Source organism: Calypte anna, chromosome 18 (assembly GCF_003957555.1).
Source record: "Calypte anna isolate BGI_N300 chromosome 18, bCalAnn1_v1.p, whole genome shotgun sequence".
Taxonomy (NCBI): domain Eukaryota; kingdom Metazoa; phylum Chordata; class Aves; order Apodiformes; family Trochilidae; genus Calypte; species Calypte anna.
The window spans coordinates 8,669,914-8,684,684 of NC_044263.1; the positions used below are offsets into that span (position 1 = coordinate 8,669,914).

General features: G+C 37.0%; 1 protein-coding gene across 1 annotated transcript in view; it reads left to right on the forward strand.

Moving 5' to 3' along the window:
* TBCD (tubulin folding cofactor D) overlaps window positions 1-14,771 on the forward strand; it is a 106,523-nt gene that overhangs the window by 36,205 nt on the left and 55,547 nt on the right. The window contains exon 15 of the mRNA XM_030461670.1: window positions 10,288-10,444. Coding sequence (XP_030317530.1) covers window positions 10,288-10,444 — 157 coding nt within the window. The remainder of the gene's footprint in view (window positions 1-10,287; window positions 10,445-14,771) is intronic.

Consider the following 14,771-nt stretch of genomic DNA (forward strand, 5'->3'; position numbering starts at 1 on the left):
ACTGCTCTGCAGTTAAGACAGTTGCACTTTATTGAAACTTTCAAATATAGAACTATGATGAATTTTATATTTGGCAAAAGCTTGGTCTTTTGAATGAAAATTATTGAGGAAATTGTCACTACAGAACCTGTTTAGGCAGTGGGTAAAAGCTGTTTCAGAAATAATTTTAAAGGTGTGGCCTTATCTCAATGGAATGACTTTGTGGGCATCAGCTTTCTCATGTAGGTATATAGATCACTGTCATTCCTCTTTCTGTGCCGATGTACTTTTCTGGCAAATTTTTCCAAATATAAGCAATCAGTAATTTATAGGTAAAAAGGTGGCTGTTTTTTTGGTGGGGATTTTTTTTTTTAATCTTTTATTATTAAATACCTGTGATGCTGCCTAGCAGTGTAAAAAGATGTCATGTCACATGGATCATTTTATGTTGTCTATATCTGAAGATAAGTACCATCAAGTTTCTTTGGCATGTGATGGGTTGGAGGTATGCTTCCTTAAATAGAATCTGATATTTGGTTTGAAAGAAAATTGCAATTTCTGGCACCCGAAGGAAGCTATAGAAGGACTCTTATAAGTGTCTGAACTAGAGCAATCAGTGTTTGAACATTGGTATTATTTTTTTTGCCCTTTTCCTTCTCCCCACTTCCTCATCTGGTATATGGAGGAGAGATACAGTGTCCAGTTGCTGCCTAGATCCGAGGAAAATAATGTTTTAAGTCCAGCAACTTCCTGAGAAGGTCAGTGGAAACCAGCTGCAAAAAAAAAAGAACTGGAAAAAGAGAACAGCTTATGTCAACTGCTCCTTTTTTTGTGCTTGGATGGTATTAAAAATGTAAATCTAAGGATTAATTGGTGGACCCCAGAAAGGGAATGTAATAGCTCCTGTTTGTATATACTTCTAGAGTTACAAATCTTGATTGTGGTGATGCTGTTTCATCACTGTTGTTAACTCACTGAACTTGCATCCTGAGTACTTGGTAAACTGAATCCAGTAGCACCTTTGTTAGTTTATCTGAGCACAAGTGACATTAATGGTGACATTAAGTAAGAGCACCAGGATTGACATAGTAAAATTTGGACTTCTTCATATTTTTATTCCAAGTAGTTGTTTTGTTTTGTTTTGTTTTTTTAATTGTTAAAAAAACCATTATTTTAGTGTCTGGAGGGCTGAAGTTTTAGTTGTGTGTCTTATTTTGTGTAGTATATATGCCTTTGTTCTAAGCAGTTTAAAATTCATTATCAAATAAGTGTTGGTTCGCTATAATTGAATTTTGTAGGTTGTAACTGTAGCATAAAACTCCCATTCCATAAATTCTTAATGCTTTTATGTGAATTATTTTAGATCAGCTTTGGCACTAAGCAGACAACAGTCACTAGCAGAAACCCTACATACAAATGGGAGAAACCTAAACTATTCTTGATACAGTGCTTACCTAATATTATTTTCCTCTTGGACTTGAAAATTCCATTCCCTGGATATGTGAAAGTGTGCCAGGTATTGCTCTGGTCAGTTATCAACCCTCTGATCAGATAATTTTCTTCTCTATCTCAAATAATGGCCCTGGTGACTGAGCTCTGCTGTTTTGATCCTGGCTTTCAGAGGATGTCCACTGGTTGTCAGTCATCAGCCATGTTTCCATATATTTCTAGAGATGCCTTACAAATTCATCAACGGGTTAGTTCCAACTCTGGTGATTCTGTGATCGTAGGTAAAGGTGAATAAATTTGTGTCATCACACACTGACAGGCAAAGGAAACATCTTTACATGTTTTGGCATGACTGGCAATATTCACTTGTGTCTTTGTCACCTTAGTTACATGTTTAGGTGTGTGCCTTTATGCTAAACATTCAGGAAAATCCTTTTTCTTTGGTCACTTGACCCTCAGTTATCGATAGATTCTGTATTAGCATGTTTGAAACAGGTTATTCCATACCATTCCCAGAAGGGGGCAAATGTATTTGCATATAATTGCTGTAACTCATTCCGTGCCCCAAAACATTACATGCTTCTTGTACAATATTCTCATAATTATTTTCTTCTATCCCATATGAATAGTTATTAGTCTTAATGCTTTTCAAATAACACCTTTGAAATGTGCCTTTGTTTTTCATAATTATTCCAGTCCCTGACTTGGGAGATATGTCTGGGCAGATTACCTTGCTGATGTTTGTGAGACACTTGTTCATGATTACTGGAGCAAATTATTTGTATGGGAAAAGAATAAAAGCTCAGCAGTAAATAGCAACTGCAGATCATATTTTTCGATATTAATTGTGGCCTCTGTTGTTAGTGCTCAGCCTGGAAGTAGGATGATCTTCCTTCTGGTTCCCACCCTCACCCTTGGGCAGTGAAGCATCCTGGGGGAAGTTGGTAACATCAGAAATGGAGACTGTAGGCTAAACTATGAACTGTTTATAAGAAGTGGTTTTTAATAGTCATTCTTTTCATTGCCAGCCCTTCTAACAGAGATGTAACGTGTACCTTCCTTCAGTTTCTACTTGGTTCTTTGCTTATAAATTGCTTTTAAAGTTTATTATTTTTCAAGTATTTTACATGCAGAATGTTTTTTCCTATTTTGCTTTGATTTCAAGACTTTGATTTTCAAGCCAGAGTTGGAGAGTGTTCTCTCACCTAGATGACGCTTTTCTTGTAGAGTCCAGTAGTAGAACCTGGGTTGTGCCCTGTGCAGTTCTAGTGTATATGAAGTCAGTCCCTGACATTTTTCTGTGAGGCATGAGAAGCATTTTGTTGCTGTGGTGCCACTCTCATAAAGAGAGCAATGAGACATATAATGAATACTCCTGGGCTCAAAAATTATTTAGCTTTCAATTATCCTTTGAAACATGTCAAATTTTATAAAGATTTAAATGATTACTATATGTTGTCTACTATTTAAATAAATTTTAAAAGTGAGGAATATAAAGTAACAAGTGAAATCTGATATTTTATTCCATTAAAAATACTAATTCTGCTTTTCTTGAACTGCATTTTGTCTGTTATGTTTTTGAGTTCAAAGTTAAGTGCTACCATTTATCTGTAAAATTTCAGCTGTTTCTGGATCATGCATTTGAATGCAGGGAAAACTTTGTGTCTGAGCAAAATGCCCAGAAATAATTGGAAAATATCATAATCTGATGATGTATTTGTGTGAGTCTCTACATTTGGAATTGCAGCACTCCTAAATGAAACATTTCTTACTACACAGTGTATGTTAGGGCCAAAAACTCGTATTTCAGTGTGGTTTCAGTATGATTTCACATCTTTTGTTTTGTGCTGTATTTGTGGTTTTGTAGGTTTCAGACTATTATTTATAGGGGTTTTTTTTTTATTTAATTGGGTGGGGATAAATACTAAACAAACAAGAGAATCCTAGTTTACTTGAATTTCTGGTTTGCTTGTGAAAGGACCTTATTAAAATTTCTCTTGATGACAGCATAGTATAAACTTTCTAGCTAATAAGGTGTGTCATGTTTAGGAACATGAAACTTCCTAGGTGTTCTTAATGTGTCCGTGGTGAGATTAAAAGTGTGCTGAGTTACACTCTCCCAGCAGCTTGCTGAGCACTGAGGAGCTGCAGCTCCATCTGCTAAATGGCACGGCTCCTGAACTGTCTCTACTTAAAGCCCACAAGTATCTTAAATGCACTTAACTAATGGTAGAACTATCAGTGTTTCACTGTCAAAAGATAATTTGCTCTTTTTGTCCTGCATTATGTGATCCTTTTTTTGCTATAAACCCAAGTATGTTTAAAAGAAAGGTTGGAAATATTTGCATCTCTGAGGAGTAAGAAAAGGGGAAGCCAGAGAAAGCAGATTGAAGAACTGTAGGGTTAACCCTGCATTGCATTGGTGCTTATTTTGGCAGAATATCCGCCAGAAAAATGTTATTTTTCATCTGCCTGCCTATTTATATACCTTTATCCATTCACACTGAATAGACTGAAACAATCTCTCTTCCCTTCTCTTAACTGGCAAGAATGGCTTCTGTGTCTGCACTTCTAAAATTCTCGGTGTCTGTTGCAAATTTCTTTCTAATTTAGTTAGAGCGGGAATGTGGTGTTTGGTAACACCAGATTATCTCTGGTCCTGGTATAGAGACTGCTTCTATATTTGTTGGTATTGATAAAACATTGGATTCCTTTGTGTTTTATCTGAGACTACAGGTAATGAGGCTTTCTTATGTCCATGCATATTTTCATATACTTAAAAACCCCCTACAATGCTACACGCGGTAAAAAAGGAGCATATTTCTTGGCTAACTTCGCTTACTTTTGTTAAAAGAAAAAAAAAAACGAACAACTAGCCAAAAACCTAATGCTGCTTTCAAGTGTGTTCTAGAAAGAGGTTAGATTTCAGTAATCTTACAGAATTCTACTTTCTAACTTCTTAAACACATGCTCTGTTTTTAAGGATCACCGTCTTATATTTTCATATTCCAGAATAAGTTGATTTGCAGCTGCCAGGTTTTTTGGAGGAGGACACGTAAGGAAGTCAGGCTTCTGAAATGTGTTAGTCTGTTCTGGAGTGGTAGTTAATTTTGAGGCTTTTGGCAAGATTCCAGGTACTTTTCATCAGAGATACAGGAAGAAATGAAGAGATCTGCCTGTCTTAGGTGGACTCTTAGAAACAGAGAACACCCAAACCTGAAAGGCTGGTTACAGAAGTATTTCTTTTCGCTAACACCCAAGTGAACTTTTAAAAATGATGCACAGTCTTGAAAATAGTATTTTAAAAGTTATAATATGTATGTCATTGTAATAGTTTTTAAGTTAGCAAACAGGCATTATAAATAGTGCAGATTTTTTTTTTTTTTTCCCACTAGCCAGCAGGTATGAGCAAGAATGAATGGCACAGCTGGAGCTGGAGCAGGAAAGGTTCCTCCCTCAGCAGAACTGGGAATGGCATAAATACTAAGCAGGGAATAAATGACAATGAATTGCTTCTAGCTTTTTCACTGCAGGGTTTATCTCGGTGTTGTGCAACCTTAGCCTAAAGGTTGGGGTTTCTCTGGTGATTATTTTTTTTTTTCTGACATGCAGTGTTATAAGTTGAACAAAATTTTTATTCTCCTTCAGAGTAAGCAATTTGTTTGCTCAGTAGGATTCCTTCATAGCCTCTTTTGTCATGTCCTTAAACTGCAGTTTGCTACTGGTGTAGGTTAAAGGAAGAGTTCTGCTAGCTGTAAACCTCTGTGAAGGTCTCTAGTCTGGCCTTGGGTGTGAGTGGGTGGATGAATCCTTAAAATATTTATCGCTCTTGTGTTTCAGAAAAGGTAGATCAGTGCTGTCTTAGGTCAGCTGCAGGCCTTTCAACATAGCCAGGTGAGGGTGCTTGAAGATTTTGAGTTTTTATGGCTGCATTACATAATGGTGTTGAGCTACACTGGCCAAAATCCAGATCTGTCTGCTTCCTCAATGGCCCCGTGCCATACTCCAGAGCTCACACTAATTTTGGTGTAGTAGCACTTCTGCAAACTTGCCATTAGTTCATTGAAGCAGATACCTGGGAAATGAGAGCCAGCGTCCATTTCTTTTAAATACTATATTTAAGTAATATGAGTGGTATCAGACACCAGGTCTTTGGCAGGGGTGGAGTTAGAATGCAGTTCTTCAGGGCAGCATCCAGCGTATCCACCAAGCCCTTCTCTCTGCCTGAAAGCCAGTCTTTGCATTACATATTTTCCTCCCTCAGCAGTGAGGCAGACAGCAATCTCCTTTGCTGGCCAGCTGTGATTCATCACCAGAGCAGGTCTTTCCTGTGTGCTGACTGAGATAGGTCCATGGAAAAAAATATCACGTGATCACGTAATTAAAGACTCTTAATTCATTACGTAGTGAGAGACTGAACTGAGATTGCAACCAGACAGACACAGCCCTTCCTAGTCACGGGTTAAAAAATGCTCATTTGGTTTGTGGATATGCATATATGTAGCCTTGTGTACATGGGTCAGTGGTAAAGAGTTGTGAGAAAGTTATGGGAGTTTAAGAGACTTCAGCTGTGAAATTCTCACGTATCGTCTGAGCATTCATGACTTGTGATACTCATCCCTTCTTCCCTGGCAAACTCATAACTAGGTCAAACAGGAATGAGAAGAGAGGCCACCTGGTGACGGCTCTGAGACACTTGCTCTGTGGAATGCAATGTTAGAACATTTGTTAGAAATGCTTGAGAATTTTTCAACAGACAGAGTAGCACAGGCGTTTTCTGATCCTCCTTAGAGCATTTATACTCTGGATGAAATAGTCTTCAATTTTAAGAGTAAATTCTGAAGTAGGTAGCTTATATAGAAAGTTAGAACAAATAATAAATGTTTGGCTGAACTTTAAACAAATATTTATTTCTGATAATAAGGCTAGCCTGAAATTATCTATATTTGCATCTCTGTGGGTATAGTAAATATTAGTATAACTCCCCTAATGAAGGATTATGATTAGGAACTGCCTCTTTTTCTAAAAGAGGTTTAAGTGCCATGTAAGAGCATGTGGTTCCAAATCTGAAATGCTTTATATTGAAGAGCTAGAGTTCTTTTTTTAGCATATGAATGATAGTGATGGGTTTGGTATTTAAAACATGGGAAGTTGACATACTGGAGATATGTCTGTTTACACATTCTCTTATGCCTGAGGCTCCCAAAGGGGATGAGCCTACCAAAGAACACTTTTGCAGTGAGTTAGTTTTGTCGAAGAAGAATTTGAATAAAATTATTATTCTTTCTGTCGATACTTATAACTGTGTTTAAGCTTCATATTTTTTTGTTATGTTCTTAGCTGCCTGTACAGTAAGACTGCATACAACAGTTCTTTCAGTAATAGCATAAATCTATTATTTTGTAGTATTTTCTTTAATATATTTTACAGTTATAAAATAGAAGATGTTGCAGTTTATTCCTTACAAATTGAGAAGGCTTCTTAGTATAAACTGTCCCTAGCAAAATGTAAGACTTAGCTAAAAGGTAGGATTACCTTAATTTAAGAGTGGCATGCTTTAGTTTTGAGGTAAATTTAGACAATTCTAAATCAGCTTGAGATCCACTGAACAAATCTGTGGTGAATGAAATAGGGTCAACATGAAAGTTTGCATTTTTCGTGTGCAGACAAGACCTTAGGCTAAGGAACAGGTTTTTGCTGTTTGTTTGTTTAATTGCTGTATTTGTATGTTCTATATGATAAACATTGCAGTGAATAAATAAAATTATCTGAACTTGAAGTAACATAGGGCTCCTTATAGCATATGTTATGGTCTAGGTTTGTGTAAAGTACATTTTTAAAGGCACAATTTAAAAGGCAGTAGTATGAGGCATTTTTTGTTTACCTGCTTGTGACCCCTAACTGTGTCTTCCATAAATTTTCTTAGCTAATTGTTTAGTGTCTATCACCTGCACCTCAAAGATGCCAAGCAACTGATTGCTTAAAATCTGTGTTTAATAGACAAAATATCTGTGTAACCTGTCTCCAGAATGAGAAAAAAAAAAGAAAAAAAAAGAAAAGAGCATCTTGTAATGCTTTGAAGCCAGAAGTTGTTTCTTTATTTTCACAAGGCTTGAGCACAGAGCTGTGTTGCAACCTGCAGTTATGTTGTTAGGTAAGGCAGGGTGGAGTAGAACAGGTGCTTATTACTACCTCTAGGCTACAGGTAAAGGTGACTGAATTTTCTTGAGTGTTCACAGACCTAAACAGGTGGATATTGTTTTAATAATTGGGTTGAGAGTGGGCACTATTTATCCTGTTTTTAATGGCAAACCTTTAAGGTGGATGTATGATATCTTATAAAGTGACATTTCTGGTCTCCTTGTATCTCCCAGCCTTCTACTTCTAAATTAAAAAGGCATGTTCATACTTTAAAAAATAAAAACATTCTGTCTGCTCTTCCAAACTAAAATAAGTGTGCTCTGGAAGTTCTGAAGCTTTTTCTATTTGTTGGGTTTTATTTGTTTATTTGTCTTTTGCCTTTTTTTTGTCTAATTTGTCTATTTATTTTCCTTGTTTGTTTTTGTCGTGTTTTGTTCTTTAATAGATTGATCTTAGGTATGAGTTTGACACGATTTTAAATCTGAAAAATTGAAACAGTAGAGTACAATACTGTAAGCACACACAATATGTTTGAAAGGTTTTTATAATGGTGGACTAAACACTAGAGGTGTTTTTTCTCCGTGTTGCTTCTTCACCACTTCCTGCAGTCAGGCTCTTCTGACACTGCAGGAAGCCACGGTAAAAAACAACCTAAATTGTCTGCGAAAAATTAATAGGGTAAAATGAAGTGAAAACTAGAATTTTTGGTAGTGTTTCTTTTGGGTTTTTATGACTTCTAAATACCAGTGGGAACTGCAGTGCTGGATCCACTTTTTCAAACACACAAACGTTTGTCAGGAGCAGTTTTATGTAGTGTTTCCCATAGCCCACAGTTCACCAGTATTTTACCAGCAAGAAAACCTTAACAGATGACCACTAGATCAGTATTTCCCTTGCTGTTGTAGTGGTTGTGTTTACTTAGCCCTTACTACTGCATGCTTCACCTTGTTTTCCCTATTACTCCCACCCTCTAAATGTCTGCCTTGGACATTCCTTCCTTTTCATTATCTCCCTTTACTCCCTGGACATGCACTCACAAGGCTTCTCTTGCACAGCAGTGCTTTGAATCCCAGAGGCAGGAGTAGGACATGAAAGAGGTGCAAGTCCAAAGGCCTGCTGCAAGGTAATGGGGAAAGCTGCAGCTGCCCAGAGGAATAGTGCTGCTGTTCCTGGCAGCATCGCCTCTGTCTCTCACCCTAATAAGCCAGGTGCATTTGGCACTGACCCTGCTATTTGGGAAATTAATGCCCTGCATTGAAAGGACCTGTGTTTTGCCTTTCATACAGGTGCTGTGTGTGTGAGGGGCTGCTCATGGGTCCTTGTTCCACATTCCTATGAGTGCAGAGAGATGAGACTGCACTTAGAGCTGTCTGAAAGTAGCTGGAGTAATCACCCTGTGCTGAAGGAAAAATGCAGCAGCCTTGCAAATTGCCTTTGGCGTCTGTTTCAGTGTTCTTGTAGAACAAGCTAATTCCATTTTTTTCATCAGTTGATGCAGCATTTTCTAAAACAAGCTAGTCAACATTTTTAAAGATTTTTATTGCAGTTTCTTTTGGAACTGGGAAGTGCCCAAATATCCATCCATCTTTGCTGTATCATTGTTGCTGAATGGGAACTGCTTTTTTCCCATGTAGTATAGTGCTTGTGTTCCTGGCAGTCCATCCCTCTCATTCTTCATCTTCTCATTCATCGTTACTTGTCCATCCCTCTCATTGCTTCTTTATTTTCTTTACTAGGTTAGGATGAGTTTAAATGAAATTTTAACACTTCCTTTCTCCAGTTGTGATGCATATTTTTTGTTCAAAGTAGCAGGCATACAGTGATGAGCTGTACAGTGAAGCTTAATTATTTTGCGATTACATCCACTCAAGTATACCCAAGCACAGTTTGCTAATGAAATACACTTCAGTGATCCCATTTCTTGTTAATTGGAGGTCCCTTTTGACAAGTCTTTTCTAAGAAAAAAAGATGGATTTGATACAAGAAAGAAAATCAAGAGAGAAATTGTTTCTTTTTTTTTTTTTTTTTCCCCTAGAGGATGTTGCTTCTAAAGAAACTTATTTACTAAGGCATGCCATCTAGAAAGAGATGTATTGAAATTATGTATCTGGATTTGCAGATAACAGAAGAAAGCCCTCCTGGGAGCCTTGCATGCATACAGTATTTATCAAGGATATTCTTAAGAATATGCAGTATACTGTTTCCATTCAGTAACACACGATTACAATTCCTGTTGCTGATTTTTTTCAGATTGCTTCAAGTACTCAAATAAACTTGATTGAGGGGAAAAAAGGCACCTGGAAGGTCCTTAGTCTCTCTACCAGGCCTCACTGAAGGCCTAAAAACTGGACAAGTAAAAATTTTGCTTTTCAAAATTACTTTGACTTCTGAACATGTATCACAGAGCATTAAATTATATCAGTGCTTTTTTTTTTACAGAACCCCCTTGCTTTAATCCACATTGAATTATATGTGAATGGAATAAAAAGCTACTTCTGACAAAGAAAAAAATAACATTTGAAAAAAACAAATTCTCCTTTCTAATAAACTTCAAAATTAACATGGATGAAGAGCCCTGTTTTCTTTTCTCTCAGAACACACAACTCCACTGTGGCTTTTCTGTAATGATCACTGAATGCTCTTACTATTTTTTGTTTGTTTGTTGCTCCATGGCCCTAACTGGTGCTTTTGTGCATTTTATTTTTTATGATTTAACAGTTGTTCCTGTCATTTTGAAAGCACTGACGTATGATGAGAAAAGGGGAGCGTGCAGTGTGGGTTCCAACGTGAGAGATGCAGCGTGCTACGTGTGCTGGGCCTTTGCTCGTGCTTATGATCCTGCAGAACTGATACCATTTATTAATCAGATCTCAAGGTAAGTTGTGGCAATAAGAAACTGAGCTATTTACAGTTAATTTTAAAAATCTGTTCAAAATAAGGAAGGAGCTAGAAGTTAATCTAGTAGTTAATCCGTAGTGATTCTGAATACAAATACAGGAGAGAATATTTTTCTCTTTTGATCCATTTTTTGGATCACTCTAATCAGAATTACTACTGTGCTCATCTCTACTTATTACAGTTGAAGAGATGCATGCAAGTTATTTTTCAATCAGTTTCTGTTTCAAAAGTCAAACTTAAAAGGATGCCCATGTCAAAATCTATCATAATTCAGTGGTGGACTAGAACTTGGTGCAGCTTTTTTTGTAATGCAGAGGATATTTTTGCAGGTACAAATTGATTTTACTTTTTTTTTTTTGTTTGTTTTCCTCCTGTTGGCTAGGCTTGTGGCATTCTCTCCTCAGCGTTTAGTCTGTTGACAGCACACTGACCATTCAAGGGGGTTTTAATGGGTGATTTGAACTGCAAACACAAAGAGTCAGCTTCTGACAGTGTCTTGGCAGATTTTTAGTGCACACATTGATAGTAGCAACTCATGCATCTTTGTCTCCATAGGGAGGGGTTTGATCAGTAGTTAACAAATTGTTAACAAATTTATCAGACTTTTGCTGTGCTGAATTGTTCACTGCTATCTTTAAACTTGCAGGAATACTTGCAGCAAGGAAATCTTCAGGATGAGTGTAGCCTTCCCAATATTTAAGTTTAGTTCAAAACTGGTGGGTTTTGTAGGTTTGTTCAGCAGTCTTGTGCAAATTAATCCTCTGCTTCCTTCCTCTGATTTAGCTGAACAAGTTTAAGGTGTCCTTTAATGTCTTGGAAGCTTGTGTGTTGTAAACAAGCCAAAGTGTAAGTGTGTAAGCCTTCTAATTTAGCAGAGTTGATTTGGTTTGATTATCAGTAATTTTCTGCTGTTCATGATGCTTTCAGCAATATACTTCTTTTACTCCTTTCACCCTACCATGTCAGATGCAAGTTCACCATTGTGATTTTACATGGTGTTTTATTTTGCTGTCAGAAAACTGTCAGTGAGAATTTGTGGACAAGTATGTTATGTTTCTGAGGAAGCTCCTGCCTTTTAGCTTTCAGACTGTTCTGGAAACATTCTTTAGGCAAATATGGAGTGAAAATAATATTTGGAAGTAATACCAATTGACACTAGCTGTACCACCTACAAAAATCTTAGCTGTTTAGAATAAGTTGAAGAGAAACTCAAGATGGATGGCAGGGAAGCAGCTGAGAATAGCTTGTGATCCCTTGTAAAGTGGTATAGTTTGTATATGCTTCATTTTCTAACAAAACTGCAAAGTATTTTAGCAAGTATTAATCCTACATTAAGGCTTTAATTAACAATTTTTATAGTTGTGCTGGCCATACCTCTTCTAAGTTTAACCAACTCTTGAAGGTGGAATTGCAACTCCAAAGAGAAACAGTGAAAAAAAAATATTCAAATACAGTATGACACAGAGTTTCACCTATTGTGTCAGCAAGCTGATAATTGCATACAGCTTTTTTTTTTTAAATCTAGCCTTAGGTGTGTCACTGTTTTACTTAAAGAAGAGTCATACTTCTAGCCACAAGCAAATTGTTGCTACCCTTAAAAAATGCAGAACTCAGCATCTTGAAACAAAGTACGTAATATCCATTGTGAGCTGAGTTACACAGCAAAAACATCTGCCTATGTAAGATCACAAACTACTAGATTCATATAGAAAAATAATAAATCATTTACCTGAAAGGAAAACTACTACCTCATTAGAAAATAAAAAGAGTGAGCTGTGAAAAAAAGCTGTGAAAAAAGCTGTGAAAAAAGAGTGATCCTGAACTGTTTGCTGTCTCTTCCTGCCAGAAATTGCAAATGCTTCACATCTCATTCAGGCTGTGCTGCAATAGTTATAAATTAAAACAGAGGAATATGGTGTGGTATTTTTTGTTTTGTTTTTTGGGTTTTTACCTCTTCTTGCCTGCAAACTTGCATCATGTACAAAAAGCATTGTCTCCTCTGTTTTCTGTAATCAAGGGCTATAAATATTTCAATCTTTATTTACAGAAATACCTTTCTCAATATTCAGTGAATGCTGTTTCTTCTCTCCTGTTTTATGAATGTTCTGTTATTAAGGGGTGAAATTGTCAGGACGTTGAAGTTACAAAATTAGATTGCTTTAGATCATAGGTCAAGCCTTTTCCTTCCTGAACTTTCCACTCTTAAGAAAAAAACTATTAATGAAAATGATAGAGAACATTTATTGGAAATACTGTCCTAGAGAATTTCTAATAGTACTTGCTTTTATTTTTACATCTCAGTATTTTTTCCCTATCCATATTTCAATGAGATACACTTACTCACATGTGCTTATTTATTTATTTATAAAGTCCTGTTAAACTGGTTTTGAAATCCTTCCGTGATCTATTCAAACTACAGGACCAGAAGAAGAAAATTCTTGGCCAAGTAAATGAGACTTCACTCCTATTGCAGGATAACCTTACTATATTTTTAAATACTTGGATGTATGATGTTCCTGTTCAAGCACTACTTGAATGTGATTTGTTTTCTCTCCCAGATACTACATGTAAACTGTGACTTTAAGCTTATCTGTGAGAAAAGTTAAACATCATTTAATAACTTGGAAATATGGGTAATTTGATTCCTGCCCCCTTGGGTGTGGAAGTTGCTGTCTGTAAATTGGCAGGTGCACACTAAGCAGCTGAGCTGTTTTGTTTAAAACCTAAACAAAAAATAAAAAGGCAAACATAGTTCTATTATACAATTACAGTGATTAAATTGTTGCTGGCTATCTTAATTATTTGGAGCTGTTGCATAGTCAGAATGTAGTTTCAATTCTCTGCCATTCAGTGGTGTAGGTAATCAATAAAGGAATCATTCTGCAGAAGGATGCACTTGCCAGCTCCCATGCAGCAGACTCCAGATACAAAGAGTGCAGGAGCTTTGTCTTCCCTGCGGTGCTGCTTCGGTTTTGAAGATGGGGAAAAAAAAAAAACCAAGGGAAGGTGTGGCTATGGATGAATGATGTAGCTCGCTCCAGGGCAAGATTGTCCTGCAGAATTGGGGAAATCTGAAGCATTGCTTTGAGCTACATCTTGTACCATGATGAAATATTGAAAATAGCTTTTTTCTTTTATGTATTTGAATATTGCCTTCAGAAGAGAGTTGTGTGCCAACTGTGTCTTGCTCTTGAGTAAAGTTATTACCTGCAGGGGCATCATATGCCTTTTTTCTTCTTAATAAGTATCATTTGTAACTCCTAAGCATTTATGTGCTGGTTTCTATGTGCATATTTATTTTAATTTCGTAGTTTTATCCCAGAGCTTTGGAACTGGAGGAACACACTGCAGATCACAGGACATGAGGTAGCTAAAGGAAAGTGTAGCAACTCCTGTGAGCTGGGTTAGAGGGACTGTACAGTGTGGAAGTGGGAATGGTCACTGTAGTTCTTCTCTGCTGACCTTCTTGACTAAAACATGGAGAGCAAAACAGGAGAAATTAAATCTGAGGCTATAATCTAAAGGGCTTTTTCCCCTGACAGTGCTGGTTTAAGCAACTTCTTGCTCCTTCACTGCTCCTGCATTTGAGTATAGCACAGCTGTGTGTGATATCTGTATATCCCACAGTATGTGTGTGATAAAGCTTCTCTGCCTTTAAAGAAAAAGTCAGCAAAAGAAGAAATAATTGAGCCTAGATCTGGTTTTGGTATCCAGCTCACTGTGTAGCTTCTCTGGCTGGGGAATTATGGAGGAGGTGCAAAAAGATCTTTGAGCAGCAGCTCTCACCAGACTCAGATCTGACTCTGGACTCACTTCCTCTTTGATCAAAACTATTTTGCTTGTGATGATTATTTTGTCTCCTTGTCCTAACATAGAAGTTAGGGAAGAGAAGTAAGGGAGGAGAGTTTTCTGTCGTGTTACAAGTTAGACTTCTCCCTTTTTGGAGCTAGGGAAGGAAATTTTGGTTTTGTGCCAAATTGGCAGGAGGTTTTGGAGTTTGTTTTTTTTTTTTTTTTCTTCCTGCAGCTTCAGGGTGGTATGCTTGAATTAATAGGGGCAAATTTTCAGAGGTTAGCAATATAGGATAAGCTTCTCACTGCTTGTGGCTAGTGTAGACTAGAAGTACCTGCAAGAGGTGATAAAGGAAATTTAGTTTTATTGTGTGGTACATCTGGTGCTTATAAGGAGAGGGTAAGCTGATATTTCTTATATTTCTGTGCTCTAATGATTATCACCTGGCTGGCCTCTGCTCTCTTGATTCTTTCTGCCTTGTTGGGGGAAGAAAATGAGATCAGTGCTGGGCT